This window comes from Polypterus senegalus, chromosome 10 (assembly GCF_016835505.1).
Source record: "Polypterus senegalus isolate Bchr_013 chromosome 10, ASM1683550v1, whole genome shotgun sequence".
NCBI classification, from domain to species: Eukaryota; Metazoa; Chordata; class Cladistia; order Polypteriformes; family Polypteridae; genus Polypterus; species Polypterus senegalus.
In genome coordinates this window covers 147,825,089-147,842,928 of record NC_053163.1, presented here as the reverse complement: position 1 = coordinate 147,842,928, position 17,840 = coordinate 147,825,089, and the positions used below count along the sequence as shown (strand labels likewise).

The following is a 17,840-nucleotide window of genomic DNA, read 5'->3' as shown; positions in this document are numbered from 1 at the left end:
TATGAAATTAATGTACTAGTTACTGAATTATGTATCCATCCATCCATCCATTTTCTAACCCGCTGAATCCGAGTGGATTAGAGTGGATTGTAAATTAATCAAATGAATCAAAACAGTTGATTCACTTAAATGGGTTTATTCGAAAGAACCGATTTAGTAACTGGAACCGAAATGCCCAACAGAAGTGTTGCTTAGGCGCGCTTCCGAAAAACGGAGCGAGTGGTCCTGTTCGTCAATCCTATTGGACAACCCACTAGGGGTGTTCCCGTCTTTCCCCGCCCCACTTTTGACTCTTTCGTCGCGCGACTATGGCGGGAAAGAAGAAAAAGCGATTGGTATTCTTTAATGCGGCGTGCGCAACATGCGTAGCGCTGGCCTATGAACCTAGCCGGGTGTATGATGGGACTACTCACATAAACATTTAAGTCCTCTACTCCACCAGTCAGCATGGCGGCGGCAGTAGTAGCAGCTGTAACTACTTCGGTCTCGCCGACAGACGCAGAAGCGGAGCGCAGCGGGACGGAGGATGAGCTCAGAGATGTGGTGGCCGAGGAACTGGCGGCTGCGGCGGTGGCGGTAGCAGCAGCAGCAGCGGGACCGCCAAACCGGCTGGTGAAGTTGCCGTTGGCGCGTATTAAGGCCCTTATGAAGGCTGATCCTGATGTTGCTCTGGCGAGCCAGGAATCCGTGTTTGTCATCGCCAAAGCCACCGTACGTGTCACAGTGAGAGTGAATTTAAGTGGCGCTGGGGTGTGTTAGTTTCTGCATGCCTTGTTATGATGAGCAGCGTGTGACACGGCTAGTTAATTGTAAAAGTTACGCATCGTTGTACTGTATACGCCTCTCTAATCTTATCATTTTACAGATCGGTTTGCGTATTTCTTTAATTCTTTACATCGGTTTGCACATTTCTTAATCTGGCACATTTTTACTGCTTTAGCAAAAAGAGAAAGTCAGAATGCGCCTCATGTGGTGCAAGTAATGCCAAGTGTGTACTGTATTTTAGTTAACTTAGCGGAGTAAAAGTAACAACACCCGCATGAAGTTAAATTTGACGAAGGTCGGGAGAATAACACTTCTATACAAGTGTGCAATAGCGAAGATCACTTTTCAGTGTATTGTTTGTTGTCATTGTACTTTCGTCCAAAGAAATTCAGATGACATCTTTTCATGTGCAGAAAATAAAAAAAGATACCAATGAAACATAACAATAAGACAGTTATACAAGTTATAAGAAAATGAAGAATAGGTAATGAAGGAGAACAATGAGGAAAGCAGCATGTATTCAATTACTATATGCAATGTGGCATTTATTATGCTCAGCTTTTAAAAATGCTTTATTTGTGTACCTTCATTTATAGCCCCGTTACCATGTTGCACTATTTCAATACAATATTGATGTGGAGTGATCCGTAAATTAGTTATATGTACTGTAAATGACACTATAGTGTTGCTGCAGTGAATCATTCAACAGAAGATTTTAGGATAATATGCAGCCGTTTGTACTGTACAATAATAGTGCATTAACATATATAATATTATGTATAATGTAGAGTAAAATGAACAGGAAATTGAATCACTTGAAAAATTTAATTTTAATTTGAAGCTAAATTAAGTAGACAAGCTGCAGTGATAGACTGGTACAGTGATGGCGTAATGTGTCAGTTTGCGTTGATCTTTACAGATCTCTTGTAGTGTTTATGTGTTCATTTCTTTCTTTTCATCATCAAGTACATCGTTTGGTAGGGCAAAAGCGGTGTCAAAAATCTTTACTGTAGTTTCTTTGAGCGGGTGTGTACTTGCATATTTAAGTAAAATTATCTATTTCCAAATCTACTTTAGCAAAAATTTTGCAAATCAATAGGCCTGAACCCATGACCAGACTGCAGAAATCCTAGTTAAACGAAACAATTTGGACAGTGGGTATCATTGGCCACGTGTCAAACTGACTTTGAAGGATTTTGGGGGAGAAGTACTGGAAAAAAATGGGATCAGAAAAAAATAGGCCTGGAGCTTGTATCAAAGGAAGAGCGGTGCAATTTGTTTGAACAAAATCAGCCCCTTTATTTTGTTAGAAGTTATCATTGTACATAACGCCTTGGTATTCAGAGTGGCTCTCTTGGAAAACGCTTGTTTTCTTTGTGTTTGGATGTATTCAACCAGGAGTTCTTCTACATAATGCAAACAACTGCATAATTCTACATGCAAAAAATGGTCATTTTAAGGCATGAAAATCAGTTTTGATTTTCACAGACACACATAGGCTAAAATCAGCTTTTCTTGATGTTTTGAACACCGCAAATTAAATTTTAATTTCAGTCAATAGCGAAATTTATGACCTCATCAATAAAAATCCATTTACACGGAAGTAAAAAATGGTAAGTTTCTTATTGTGTTTGTGCTGGGGTGCTTATTTTGGTACATTCAATGAACAGTAAATACTACACATAATGTTCACCAAGCTGCATGGGTCCAAATTCCTGGTTTTGAAGTGACTAGCTGTGTCGCGTGCTGGTTAAGGCTTTGGACTTTAGACTCTCAGGTTGTGGGTTCAAATCCCACTTCTGACACTATTGGCGCTTTTCCACTGCATAGTACGGCACAGCACGGTTCAGTACAGCTCACCTTGGTTCAGCTCGGTTTACGTTTCGACTGCAGTTTAGTACCGCTTTAGAGTGGGCGGGATTATTCACATGTCGTTATGATTGCGCCGCCTCTACTGCCGTGACATTATCGTAAACGCGCCACAAATACTCCTGTAGTCGCTCTTCATTTTTTTTAACTTGTCCCTACACTGTTTGTAAGTCCGATGGTAGCCGTGTGCGCCCAAGAGCTTGGCGACCTACTGGAAAACTTTTTCATTCCGCGTCGCCCCATCCAGCTCTCGCTGGATCCGCTCCTCGGCTACCAACGAGAGGAACGTCTGTACTTCCTCAATAGACTACGAAACAGCCATTTTTGGTTAAAACAAAATGGTGCGTCCGAACCTTCGCTGGCTGTGCTAAAAATCTAGCGGGTCTGTTGTGTCTCATGTCGCAAGTTCAGTGACGCAGTAATGACGATTTTCTCCGGCCAATCAGTGACCAGCAGAGTTTACACGTCACGCTTTGGTAACGGTTCGGTGCGCTTGGAACCTCGGCTAAGGTGGTACTAAAAAAAGGACCAGGTACTGTTCCCAGTGGAAAACACCCCAAAAGTGAGCTGAACTGAACCGTGTCGTGCCGTACTATGCAGTGGAAAAGCGCCATTTGTGACCATGAGCGAGTCACTTCACCTGCCCGTGTTCCAATTGAAGAACAAACAAAATGCAACCCAATTTATATATTTCCTGGATAAAGGCGGTAACCAAATAAATAAATGTAAGTGTAATAGGCATAGGCCTTGTCACTGCCAATGTGGAGTTTGCGTGATTTTCTTTAGGCTCCTGTTATCCTTCCACATGCAAAAAAAAAAAAAGGATGACTTAGTTACGTTAAATTATTTACAAATGAGTAAATGAGGACGTATGCTGTTGTGTGTCCTGTCCAGGGTTGGTGGTCCCAGGTCACGTGTAGGTTGGTAATGAATGGCCTGCTCAAGTTGTGAAGGCCTAAGAAGCAGCACATTTTTATTCATGCAAATTTCCCAGTTTTTTTTTCTTAATTATTTGCGCTTGTTGCTTAGTTTGTCGGCCTACCTTCCGTTTGGCCCTGCAAACTCAGGAAGTAATAAAACTGGCATGTCTGGTACGTTTTTCATTTGCAATTTAGAACGATGTTAATTTTTCCACGCAGGAGATGCACATGAGTCTCTTTTTGTTACACTCTCTTTGTAAGTATGTGATTATTAACCTACAGTTTCTTTACAGTAAGGGACAAAAAAAAAAAAATAGTGGGAGCAATCTAGTTATTGAACCAGGTACGCCCCCCATTCCTTACAAAGCAGTTGTTTTAGTAAAGAAATAGCAGATGAATCCCCACCAACTTAATCCAAGTCAAGGTTGTGTGAGACTGGAGCCAGTTTTTTCTTTCTTCTTCTTTCTCAGTGCTGGAAAATGGTGCCTGACTTGGCACACGTCCATTACAGTTCCATTTAGATGCGGGTGATTTGGAATTGACAGTTCGGCTAACACACTTGGGGTTTGGTATCTAGGAGGAAAGAAACCAACTTGACCAGACTGCACACAAACAATAGTGAGGTGCTTGATTTGCACTCTGGATGTGGGATCTTATAAGGCAGTAGCTGTAACTGCTCCAGCATAGAGCCGTCCACCTGGCAGTGTTACAGTAAAACAAAATGAAAGATTTCTGAATGTGCCATTGCAGGGGTGCCCAACTCCAGTCCTGGAGGGCTGCAGTGGCTGCAGGTCTTCATTCTAACCCTTTTCTTAATTAGTGACCTGTTTTTGCTGCTAATTAACTTGTTTTTAATTCATTTTATTTGAATTGCTCTTGAAGACCCTTTAATTGTTTCTTTTTCCTTAATTAGCAGCCATACAATAAAGAGATCCAAAATGAGCCAAAACAGGACCAGCAAACTGTGACCATCATACAATGTCTCAATGTAAAGAAAGATGAAGATCTCAGGAATGCTGATCTGCTCTTAGAAAAGAGAAAATCCACAATTTCGGAAATGTCTGCTTTTGCATAATGAGAGCAGCAAAAAGCCATGGAATTAAAGAACGGGTTTAATTAACGACCAGACTCAGCGCCTCATTAAGCAACTGGTTGGAGTTTGAGGCCCTGACTTAGGTGATCTTTTGTTGGCTCACTCGTTTCACATTTCTTTTCTGTTTGGGTGCCATTTAAGGAAAGAAATGAAGCAAAGGAACGATGAAGAAATTCAGGGCAACATTTCTTAAAAACCAAGTCAATTAAAAAGAAGTTAATTAGCAGCAAAAACCGATCACTGATTAAGAAATGGGTTAGAATGAAAACCTGCAGCCACTGTGGCCCTCCGGGACTGGAGTTGGGCACCCCTGTGCTATTGCAACTTATTCATCATTGACCTTGTATTTGGAGGGGAATGGTATTGCTGTGTCACACTCTTAGGCATACAGCTGCTATTTGTGAACGGCTTTGTTGTGCAAAGGATAGTGTGACAAGTGTAAAGGGCATGGCAGCCACTCAACCCGACACAGACAGACGCAGGAGGCACTTATAAAAACACAAATGTCTTTTATTTTTTTCACCTCATGGGAAAAACCTTCCCATTTTGCACAGGCACAACACAGTCCCACTAAGCACAAACGCACACGATACTTTTCTTTTTCTTCTCTCTCTTTCTCTTCCACTTCTCCTCGGCATGCTTTGTCTCCCTCCTTCAACTCGGGTGTCTGGTGGCCCCTTTTATAATGCCCCCGGAAGTGGTTCAGGTGCTTGATGTACCGTATTTACTCGCATATAAGTCGGGACTTGAAACCATCAAAATCAATCATAAAATCAGATCCCGACTTGTACGCCCATTCAAAAATACATCATCTTTCCTCCTCCAATCTCGCACCAGTTTCTCAGATGCATCGAATTTTGTTGCAGCAGCGCACTTACCAATTTCTTTCGCCATTCAGTGACGTTTAATTTAAAACCAGCTTCATATTTTCTTCTGATCGAACGCTCCAACGTAGATAAGGCATGCTCTTACGATAAAGGTGTATGAGGATGTGAGATACATAAAAAAACAAAACAGTGCAAACTTTGCTTAGGAATAGTTTGGGTATTACTGTGTGGTCATGTAGGCAGGATACATAGAAAAAAAAAGGCAGCGTCCGCTCTGGTTACTCTCACAGGTGGGTGTTAGCGTATCATAATCTATTGGACCAATAGCGTGAGTTTTCCACATTTGACTTATACGACCGACGTTATAAACTATTGGAAATTATACGGTAAAATCAAGTCCCGACTTATCCACGGGAGAACTTAAACTCGAGTATATGCGGTATTTCGGGCAGCACTTCTGGGTGTGGCGGAAAAACCTCCCATAAGGGTCAAGCAGTTGCTGCAGCACCCCCTGGTGGCACCCACAGATTCCAACAGGGTTGCACCAAGCTACAACCCAGGGGGGCTGCCATCTAGCGCTCCAGGGGATGTAATGCTCTGGTCATGGTTGCTCCTCCGGTCCTTCCAGCTTGGAGGCGTCATGGCCAGACAAGGGCCCCAGCCACAACAGACAAGATAAATGTTGATCTCAATGTTTAGGCAATTGGGAACAAGGCAGAGACGAACCCTGGGGAGTGTGTTGGTTTATTGCAGTTCTTTATTCTAAAAATGATTTTTTTTCTTTATCTTACCATGCTTTTCAAACCATGTATTGCACATTAAATATGTTGCTTCCTTTGCAGGAGCTGTTTGTTGAAACAATAGCCAAAGATGCCTTTGTTTATGCACAGCAAGGAAAAAGAAAAACGCTGCAAAGAAAAGATCTAGGTAAGGCTTTTTATTACAACATACTGTGTTTGCAAGCTCCAAACATACTGTGGTACACTAACTTTTTTGTTTTTTTTTTGTTTAATTTAGACAGTGCAATAGAAGCAATCGATGAGTTTGCCTTTCTTGAAGGTAATATCTATATTTCTTAAGATAGATACTTTATTAATCCCAAGGGGAAATTCACATAATCCAGCAGCAGTATACTGATACAAAGAAACAATATTAAATTAAATAGTAATAAAAATGAAAAGAATTAAAATAAAATTAATGTTCGCATTTACTCCCCCGGGTGGAATTGAAGAGTCGCATAGTGTGGGGGAGGAACGATCTCCTCAGTCTGTCAGTGGAGCAGGACGGTGATAAAAGTCTGTCACTGAAGCTACTCCTCTGTCTGGAGATGACACTGTTCAGTGGATGCAGTGGATTCGTCATGATTGACAGGAGTTTGCTTAGTGCCCGTCGCTCTGCCACAGATGTTAAACTGTCCAACTTTAATCCTACAATGGAGCCTGCCTTCTTAACAAGTTTGTCCAGGCGTGAGGCGTCTTTCATCTTTATGCTGCCACCCCAGCACACTTAAGTGTGGTGTACTGATGTTAAATCAAGTTTGTTCTGTGATATGTAGATGAGCAATTGTGTCTAACATAGAAAGTCTCAAACTAGTTTATCAGGGTCATGTAGATCACCAGCTTGTCCCAGCAGCTCAAAGCAGAGAATGAACCTGAGCAGGACACCAGTGTGTAATAGCATATACTGTATAAAACACTATTAAAAAAAACCCACAGTAAATTCTTAAATGAGTTTTCAAGAACATGTGCTTAATGGGCCAATTGCAGGAAAAGAAAATGTCCTAAAGGAGCAGTCTACATAAAAATGATATGTATATATTTTTTTAGTATGTTTCTTAGCCCCTGCAATTTCCAGTAAAGGCTCAAAAAGGTTATCATCTCATTTTTATTTGCAGAATAGATACTGTATATAATGTTTGATGGTGAGGAGTACGGTACAACGGCAAATGAAGTGAAAAACGTACAAGTATTTGCTAATGCAAGTCATATGAGATTGACTTCTTTAATTTGAATCTAAGACTCTTGACCAGTGAAAGGGGGAAGAAGCGCACATTAAATTCAATTCTTAGATAGATATATAGATTTAGATATATATACTGTATATACACACTGCAGTGGGCTGGTGCCCTGCCTTGCACCCTGTGTTGGCTGGCATTGGCTCCTGCAGACCCCTGTGACCCTGTAGTTCAGATATAGTGGGTTGGATGATGGATATATATAGATATAGAGATAGATAGATAGATTGAGATATATATATGTGTATATATAGATATATAGAGATATAGATATACTGTATAAGGAACTCGTTTCTGCCATACAAAATGATATTGATCAGAAAGAAATGTATAATTTGCTACGAAGAGTCTGTGTTAATTGTTTTTCTTCTTATTTTTTTTATTTAGGGACTTTGGATTGAGTTAAGATATTTGCCAGGACATCATCATACTTTTGTAAGGTCTATGCTCTGGAGTTGTATTTCATTTTTGTAAAATATTTGTACAGCTGTGCATAGTTTTCCTTGTAAATATACATTTATACATTTTTTTTTTTGAGTGTATTAATTGGTTTTATCGGACAGCTTTCAATGTGATATGGCACAGCTCTTTCTCATTTGGTTTTATAAACACTGAGCTGATACTATCTATATCTCTTGGGCCCACAATGTGGAGTAAAGACTACCCCTTTACCATAAAGCAGAAAGTGTGTAAAGTGTTAAAAAATGCAGATCATCTATTTTTCCCAGTGTGATGATGGGGTCATACAGTGCATGAGGATAATATGGCTTTTTTTAGCTCGTTTCAGGTCAAAATGCCACTGATTTATTTTGTGGTAATAGTGAGCAAGTAGAAGTCCAACTTGGGTGCCTCTAAGAGGTTTAGCATTGAATAAGATGGACGTCTGCCAAGAACTTTTGGCTGCTGGCAGAGTGTGATGCTGTGTTACTGTTATGTAGGGGGAAACTTGTAAATATGATTTGTCATTAATGACATTTAAATTCTAAACGTTCAACTAACTGCGTTAACATTATAACCGATTCGTACAAACAAACTGTTCTTTAAATCTTATTAAAATAATCTGTTGCTTTTCTTACAACTGCTTACTTCTTTGCTTGTGTGGGTGTTGGACGTACATGCTAGAGGTTTAAGGATGATGCCTAGGACCCCATATAGTTAATAAGTCATTTAGTCCTTCAATTTGATTTACTGTTGGTTTCCATCAAGTCCCTAATGCAGCACACACTGTAGGTTTAAGATGCACGTTAGCTGCCTGCCGAACAGGAATTTTGCTTTTTAACGTTTTTTTTCCCCCCAACACAAACATTCTGTGTTCTGGTTTTGAGTAATTATTTTCCTTATGTGGACTTAATGAATATAGAATTTAGAACAAAATACATACAAATGTGGGCTGCATGGTGGCTCAGCGGGTTGCACTATTGCATTACTGTTACAGCAGTCTGGGTTTAAACCCTGCTTTTGCCAATGCATGGGAAACAATATTAGAGAACAAAAGAAAAGCTCACCTTCCTATCTTTGCCTTTCCTACAACTACATTACGGCCAACAAGATGAGCCTGATCAGAGGCAAACTGTTTTATGAAAGAAAACCCGCATGGGCACTGGAAAAATGTGTAGACTGCACACAGACAGTAACTGGGCTGGGATTTAAACCAAAGACTCTGCAGCACTAAATACTGTGCCACTTTAAATTTTTTATTCATTATCCAGTTGCTTATGGAAGCCTATGGGATGTTTTGAGGACAGCATTTAGTCCTCTGCAGTGATTAACTTGTAAATAAGGTGACTGGCCGGGGCAAAATGGGGAATTGGAAACGGTGGCAATTTGGACACCGGAGCTCAAAAAGGTTAATATTGAATTACGTAATACGAATTTCACTTGGATTTCTTCCAATCTTAAATTGTTCTGTTATCCACACTCTGTGTTGTACATTTAGACTGCAGTTTTTGCATTCCTCAACCTCTTGTGATGTGCCTTAGTCTTCATTGCCTCGGGTTGGGACCTCAATTGTGTTTTTTTTTTGGTTTTTTTTTAGTATATTTATAGAATATATACACATAAAGTGCATACTTTAGAACAATCTAGACAAGGACAGGTTATTCAGCCCAGCTAAGTTTGCCAGATATATCTCCTTAATTCTTTTTAAATAACGTTGAGTTTTGAAGGTCCCTTAAATCACTTATTCCATGTGTCTGTGGTTCTCTGTGTGAAGAAAAACATCTTAAATGTTTGTGTGAAATTCACCCTTGACAAGTTGCCATCTGAGTCCACATTCTTGTTGAGCTAATTTTAAAGTCACAGTCTTGATCCACTGACTAACTCCCATTATAATTTTAAACACTTCAGTCAGATTTTCTCTTAATGTTCTTTAGCCTAAACTGAAGAGGCTCATTTTTTTTCAATCTTTCCTCAAAACTCAACCCCTGTAGCCCTGAGTCAGCCTTGTCACTCTCTTCTGGACCTTTTCTAGCACTGCTGTGTCCTTTTTGTAGTTTGGAGACCAAAACTGCACACAGGACTCCAGATGAGGCTTCGCCAATGTGTTATAAAGCTTGAGCAGAACCTCCAGTGACTTATACTCCACACATCAAGGCGCTATATAACCTCACAGTCTGTTAGCCTTCTTAATGGCTTCTGAACACTGTTGTAAATGGCCACAGAATGCCCAGTTTCTGGTCAAGATTGTTGTAATCCATAGATGTTGCCCCCACTTGTGTTGTATCTCTGATTGTCTCATTTCTAATTCTGTCCTTTATTGTAAGTCCATACATCCATCTCAACATTCTCATTTCTACCACATCTAACTTCTTCTCCTGCCCTTGTCTCGTCTCCATATATCACGGCTGGTCTTACTGCTGTCTTAAAAACCTCACCTTAATTCTTCGATCACACAGTACTCGTAATACCTTCTTCCAGTTGTTCCATCAACACTGTGCTCTGTGTGTTAACTCTGCATCTAATATTCCATCTTGAGTTTCCATTAATCCTAGATATTTAGATTTCTCTATTATTTTCAATGGAAATCCCTGCAGGCTAACTTCTGAATCCTGATTATCATTAAACCTCAGATATTATGTCTTCCTCTTCCTATTTATCTTCAACTCTCCATCTTCCAAAGCCCTTCTCTATCCTTCCAGCTTTGCCTCCAGTTCTCTTCCTCTTTTCTGGTGCTAAACAACACACAAGCCTGGATAAGTAGAAAGGGTTGGTGTCAGGGAGGGCATCCGGCTGTAAAACATAACCAAACACTTAATAATAGAAAGAGTGCATCTGCTTTAACCTCTTGAGGTCCCTGCCTGTACGAATTGTGTGTGTGGTTAACATAATTAGGCTCACAAATCATAATATCAAATACAGTGATCCCTCGCTATATCGCACTTCGACTTTCGCGGCTTCACTCTATCGCGGATTTTAAATGTAAGCGTATCTAAATATATATCACAGATTTTTTGCTGGTTCGTGGATTTCTGCGGACAATGGGTCTTTTAATTTATGGTACATGCTTCCTCAGTTGTTTTGCCCAGTTGATTTCATACAAGGGACGCTATTGCAAGATGGCTGAGAAGCTACCCAATCAGAGCATGTATTACGTATTAAATAAAACTCCTCAATGATCTACAATATGCTTCCCGTGCGGCGCTTCACATACTTGAAAGCCCAAACAGCACATATTGATTTTTGATTGTTTGCTTGTCTCTCTCTCTCTCTCTCTCTCTTTCTCTCTGACATTCTCTGCTCCTGACGGAGGGGGTGTGAGCAGAGGGGCTGTTTGCACAGCGGCTGTTTGCCTAGAGGATACAGACGCTCCTCTAAAAAATGCTGAAAGACTACCTTCACATTGCTGCCTTCCTTGTAGCTGCTTTGTCTGGCGGTGCCTCGCATACTTAAAAGCCCAAAAAGCCCTATTGATTTTTGATTGTTTACTTTTCTCTCTGACATTCTCTGCTCCTGACACACACTTTGAAGAGGAAGATATGTTTGCATTCTTTTAATTGTGAGACGGAACTGTCATCTCTGTCTTGTCATGGAGCACAGTTTAAACTTTTGACTAAAGGGTGTTATTTCATGTCTAGAGGGCTCTAATGTTAGAAAATGTATTTAGAAGGCCGTAAACCGGTTTTCTATGCTCTAACTGTGAAAATATTCGATTTATAAATAAAGAATCCTACTTCGCGGAAATTAATTTATCGCGGCAGAGTCTGGAACGGATTAACCGCAATAAACGAGGGTTGACTGTAGTTCTTTTTCAATTCTGTAAATGCCTTGTGCCCTGATTGCTATGATAGGCTGCAGCTTCCCGGTGGCCCGCCCTGGATACGCTGGTTAAAAAAAGGGATGGATGGATGGCTGTTAGGCCGTGCCCTCCATAATGTCTGGGACAAAGACACAGTTTTAAAATTACAAATCAAAACAATTCGGACATCGTGATTAAACTGCACATTGCAGGCTTTGATTAAAGGGGATTTGTGTACATTTCGGTATCGCCATGTAGAAATGGAAATACTTTTCTTACAGGTGATGTTTGTGATGCGCCATCTATTGGAATGACAGGAACATAGCAACTCAGTAGACACACAGATACACAAACACACATCATTAAGGTGAATAGGTACTGTTTAAACCATAGGTGCCTAACCTTTTTTGGGTCAGAGCCCACTTTTTCAAAGAGTGATTCGATAGCGGCCCCCCTTGGGTGAACTCTTCTATACTATGTATTGAAAAACAAGCACAGATTTTTATTAGAAGATATTTTACAATATTAGGGTATTGCTCAAAGTAAGATTAAAAATATATATATTATTAAAAAAAATTAATATATTATTAGTGAGAGGGCTGAGCTTGGTGTGATGACACAAATTTTTTGATGTTTGGTGCCATTTTTGTCATCAGCAATCTTAAATTGCCACATTCCACGTTTGGCAATCTGTTTCTTTTCTTTGTTAATAGATTGTTGACCATGCTAAATATGATGATGGGAGACTTTTAGATCATCTAATTCGTGTTGCCATCAAGGAAAATGAGTGTTTCTTCCCAATGATTTGGCCAATACGCGAGAATTAAAAGATTTGTTGTTTGAAGGTGAAATCCACATACGTGAGCGACAGAGACGCAAAGTGGCTGGCGCGTAGTGCAGGTTTGCCGAGCGAAGCCCCCTAGTTTTTAATAAGTGGGTCCACGTAAGTTTTTCTTTGAATGTGATCTGCAGGTACTGCACTGTAATTTTAGGTTTACACTTGAACTGAAGGAATTCCAAAAAATGTCTTATGTATTTATAGTAATGTTCAATGAACCTGCATAGATTCGGTCCTCTGCACGTGCGTTAATCTCGCAAGGACTTGTATGCTCTGAGAATGCATGACTTGTGTAAACTTGTAAATATAATGTACCAATGCCTACTATTTAATACGGACGGGTCTTTCTCAGTGGACATTTAGAATAATTGGTTGAAACATGCGTTTAATGATTTTTAGTATTAATCAGCACGTTCTTGCGAGTATTGCCCAAGGGGCAGCGGCTGGTCCTCAACGCCCCCTTAATATGTCTTAGACCAGAAATGCCCCCTTAGGTTTCTTCAGGGCCCATTGGTGGGCGGTACCGCCCCTGTTGGGAACCTTAGGTTTAAACAAAGACCACAAATGCAAAAAAAAGAATAAAGATCACATGGGGTACTTCCTTTTGTCACATGACTGTTTATACATTGTACAATTATATACAAGATCACCATTTATTTTGTAACCATACTGACAAGACTGCATTTCAAGACAACATGTAGCACTTGACAACAAATCCAACAAAAAAAACACAACACGAAGCTCAGAGTCCCATTTCGCTTCTTAAAGAATTATTAGAAAAAATGCGAGATGTCCTCAGTGGTCTCAGGATGCAGAGATTGCTGGTGAGCCTTCTTGACAACAGCCAAGATAAGTTGTTGCCCACCACATTGAATTGTATTTAGGGTCAAAGTCAAGTGTGCCCCCTCTTTATTGAAGTCAGTGTTACTGCTCCTTCTCAAAGCTGTCATTCAAACATTGGCCAACCTCTTGGGCCTACAGGGTGACGTAGAAGCTCATGTCAGTGCTCTCTGGTCTCATTATGCTTTCAGGCTGTAGCTGCTTCGAGCAGATGCTGGTGGTGTGGCAGGGACCTCTAAGTCCCAGCAGCAGATTACCCTGAATGTAATCACTGGAGACGGTGGAGGTCATTCTGTGCTGGTGCAGATTGTGCGTTGCCTGGATGTAAAACCCTGTGCTCCGCTCAATGCTCTTTCTGCGATCGTGAAGCAGAAGTTGGTTAATTCGGCGTCTTTTGGGTAGCAGTGAAAGGACAGATGGACAGAAGCTCTGATACTTAACAAGTGGCACCTTGTTGTCATTTTCCTTTTGAGACTTGGCATTTGCAGTGTGCAGTGCAGCAGGAGTGACATCGTGCTCCAAAGAGAGCCCACGGGGGAGACTGTGGGCAGCAGGAGATGAGGAGTGGCAGCTCGCCGAATTCTTCTCATCCTGGTCACTGAGGGACTCCACCTCGGCGCTGTTGATGCTGTCGCAGCCCGAGTCGCTGGTGTCCGCCAGGCCTGGAGAGGCTGCTGCTGCCACATGTTTACTGTTACTGCTGCTGGTGACATCCGGGCTCACCTCCATGAAATCTTCCCAGTTTTCTTCTGAAAGGCCCCGGCCACTGATCTCGTTCCAGTAGTCAAATGTGATGCCAAAGTCGGGTGAGCCACCATTCTGTGTGGAACAAAATTTAAGTTATGTGCCTCTGTGTGTTTGTGTAACGTGTGAGGAAAAAATCTAATAAGGCAAGAAGCGCGTCGTCACAAACCATCAAGAAGAGTCTGGACAAAAGGAAAAGACCGTGGAGCTCTGCATAATACCAAACTCAAAAAAGTGGTTAGGTGAATAAGTTAAGTGTGCCTGGAATAAGAAAATATTACAAAAGTACTTGACAATTAAAAATTATAAATCGAAAAAAAAGATAGATGTGTAAGGCAATATATAACATATAGATGTGAAGGGTGCTGTATAAGAAAAAAATGGATATGAAAGACTGTGTGTATTATATTTAGAGAAATGTGAAAGGCACTGTATAATATATAGGTAACTGAAAGGCACTATAGTATAAATAAACAGATTTGAAAGGCACTATGTTATAGATAGACAGATGTGAAAGGCACTATATAATATATAGATAACTGAAAGGCACTATATAAAGATAGATGGACAGATGTGAAAGGCACCATAATATAGATAGACATGTGAAAGTCACTATATAATATATAGATAACTGAAAGGCACTATATTATAGATAGACAGATGTGAAAGGCACTGTATTATATATATAGGTAACTGAAAGGCACTATATTATTGATAGGCAGATTTGAATGGCACTATATAATACATAGATAACTGAAAGGCACAATATTATAGATAGACAGATGTGAAAGGCACTATATAATATATAGATACATGATAAAGGTATTATTATAACAGAAATATATACTGTATGTGAAAGGCCCGATATGATGATGGTACCACTGAACCTTCTTTATGACAGTTAGGAGGGAGGGGGGGGTGTCTGCACCCCTTTAGTATGGTGTTGGTCCTGAGACTTGCATTCCACCTCCAGTGTGCCTGCTATAGCTGGCCAAGTCATATACAGTACCTGTAGAGAGTCCATGTTAATCCCCACTATCTTCGGCACAGGAACGTTTGGCAGGATCTTTTCTTTCACCCTGAAACACACACAGTGCAGTAGCAGCAACGTGAGACTTGTGGGTAAGCACAGACAACTCTTCACACTCCACTGGCTTTCAAAAGCGATTAAAAAACCTTACCTCCCGTACTTGGAAAGAAGGGAAAGCACCGATCACAACCAGAGTTGGCCTTCATTTTTAGTTAGCATGGCATAAAGAAAGCCAAGCAGAGGCCATTCATTAAAGGGAGTCTGAGTGAGGCATGTGGGGTGTGGACCACAAGGACGTGGGAGACCTCAAAACCTCCAGCTGTAGCGTGACTGTGGCCTATTGGGTTAACAGACAGCTCTATTGTGTCGTCCCTGAGGAAGTGAGTGTGTGTCCCGCAATGGACTGGTGCCATGGTCAGATGAAACCAAACCTGAGGGGTATCAAATGGTAAGGGGACTGCAGAAACATCTTCAAAACATCCAGAAAAATCCTTGAATACTGAAAAAACACTTGATGATCCAACCTATGAGCCTAGCAACCAGGAGGAAACTGACAGTGAAGAGAACCACACACATAATGAAACAAAGTGACATTGAGGTGGAGAATAAAGATGGGATAATTATGATGGAGTACTCGCAGGAGGATGTGCTGAACAGTGGCAGTCCTGATAACAATGAAGACCAGCCAGATCTAAGACTGCCATTTCCACCCCAGGTGCCTAAGATTTGAGGGTTGCAAAGAAAAATCTACAGGACGGTAGTGAGACCAGCTATGTTATAGGGGCTGGAGACGGTGGCACTGACCAGACATCAGGAGACAGAGCTGGAGGTGGCAGAGTTAAAGATGCTAAGATTTGCATTGGGTGTGACGAGGATGGACAGGATTAGAAATGAGGACATTAGAGGGTCAACTCAGGTTGAGAGACAAAGTCAGAGAAGTGAGGTTGTGTTGGTTTGGTCATGTGCAGAGGAGAGATGCTGGGTATATTGGGAGAAGGATGCTAAGGATAGAGCTGTCAGGGAAGAGGAAAAGAGGAAGGCCTAAGAGAAGGTTTATTGATGTGGTGAGAGAAGACATGCAGGTGATGGGTGTGACAGAACAAGATAGATAGACGGATAAATCTTTATTGTAATCGTCACTTTTACAAAGGAACAAGGAAATTAAAAGTACTGTCAACTCAGTGTGAGGCATAAAATTTAAAAAAAAAAACAAGAAAAGGAATACAGTAGTAATAAAAGTATGTTACAAATATATACAAATTCCACTGGTTGACGAGGTCTATATTAAACATTTAGAGAATGATATGGAGCAGTTTTATTGACTTCAGGGAAGAGATGGAACAAGATGATCTGCTGTGGCAACCCCTAACTGGAGTAGCCGAAAGAAGAAGAAGAAAGAAAACTCTGTACTATGTTTGGTACCTGGAGGAGTACTAGTCTTGCACTAAATGCCTTTTTGTGTGTGCGTGTTTTTTGGGGCAGCACGGTGGTGCAGTGGGTAGCGCTGCTGCCTTGCAGTAACAGTAAAGAGACCTGGGTTCACTTCCCGGGTCCTCCCTGTGTGGAGTTTGCATGTTCTCCCCGTGTCTGCGTGGGTTTCCTCCCACAGTCCAAAGACATGCAGGTTAGGTGCATTGCCGATTCTAAATTGTCCCATGTGTGGGTGAGTGTCTGTGTCCTGTGGTGGGCTGGCGCCCTGCCCAGGGTTTGTTCCTGCCTTGCACCCTGTGTTGCCTGGGATTGGCTCCAGCAAACCCTCGTGACCCTGTGTTAGGATATAGTGGGTTGGACAATGACTGACTGACTGACAACTAAATATGAAGGGTTTTATAATAGACAACATGGGAATATATGATAGCTTTATTTTTCATTTAAGTCTAACCAAATTAATACTTTGGTCACATTGGTTGATTGTCTGTCTCAGGTTAACGACTGGCTCAGTAGTAATTACCTGCAGTTGAATTCAGGAAAAACTGAGGTACTAATTGTTGCTCCTCCTGTTCTTCATTCTGAGATCAGTTTAAAATGATCTTCTGTGTCTACTGTTATTAAGTCAAGTCTACATAACCTTGGGGTTATTTTTGACCAGTCCCTGACACTTGATGAATATGTAAGGTCAGCCAGCCGCTCGTGTTTCTTTCATTTACGAAATCTCTCAAAACTAAGAAATGTTGTTTCAAAGTCAGAATTGGAGATGCTTGTTCATTCTGTTATTTCCTCACGGCTTGATTACTGTGATGCTCTCTTTAGAGGTTCGAGCAAGTCCTCTCTCTCACGTCTTCAGCTAGTCCAAAATGCAGCTGCCAGGCTCCTAACTCGCGCTAGCTAGCCGGAGTGATCCTATCGCCCCCATTTTGCACACACTGCACTGGCTCCCAGTGTTTTATAGAATTCATTTTAAAGTTTTGATACTTACTTTCAGAGCTTTGCATGGACAAGCTCCTGAGTACCTAACCAGCCTGCTCCAATGCCATACAGCTTGTCGGACTCTCAGATTTGGGCAACAGGGCCGTCTCGTTGTCCCACGCACTCGGCTAAAAACCCGTGGGGATCGTGCCCTCCAGTCTGTGGCACCAAGGCTATGGAATAGCCTGCCATGTGGTCTGCGTGGAGTCGAGTCTGTTGATTCTTTTAAAAAACAACTGAAAACATTTCTTTTTAAACTG

General features: G+C 41.2%; 2 protein-coding genes across 2 annotated transcripts in view; one reads left to right on the top strand and one right to left on the bottom strand.

Moving 5' to 3' along the window:
- The first annotated feature begins 350 nt into the window (after positions 1–350).
- Positions 351–8,566, top strand: pole4 (polymerase (DNA-directed), epsilon 4, accessory subunit). The gene is made up of 4 exons (XM_039767033.1): positions 351–711; positions 6,317–6,401; positions 6,492–6,533; positions 7,876–8,566. The coding sequence occupies exons 1-4, from the start codon at positions 448–450 to the stop codon at positions 7,887–7,889; spliced, it is 405 nt and encodes a 134-aa protein (XP_039622967.1). The 5' UTR covers positions 351–447; the 3' UTR covers positions 7,890–8,566.
- A 4,969-nt stretch (positions 8,567–13,535) lies between these two features.
- The window catches only part of LOC120538274 (growth hormone receptor-like), a 44,315-nt gene continuing 40,010 nt past the window's right edge, over positions 13,536–17,840 (bottom strand). The window contains exons 8-9 of the mRNA XM_039767736.1: positions 15,154–15,223; positions 13,536–14,219 (exon numbers count right to left, since the gene is read on the bottom strand). Of these exons, the coding sequence (XP_039623670.1) occupies positions 13,536–14,219; positions 15,154–15,223 (754 nt within the window). The remainder of the gene's footprint in view (positions 14,220–15,153; positions 15,224–17,840) is intronic.

Bases quoted from the DNA above. Each gene is read 5' to 3' on its own strand.
- pole4 (XM_039767033.1), top strand. From the start codon at position 448: ATGGCGGCGGCAGTAGTAGCAGCTGTAACTACTTCGGTCTCGCCGACA. The intron at 712-6,316 runs GTACGTGTCACA...CTTCCTTTGCAG, and splicing joins TTGTCATCGCCAAAGCCACC to GAGCTGTTTGTTGAAACAAT. The intron at 6,402-6,491 runs GTAAGGCTTTTT...TGTTTAATTTAG, and splicing joins GCTGCAAAGAAAAGATCTAG to ACAGTGCAATAGAAGCAATC.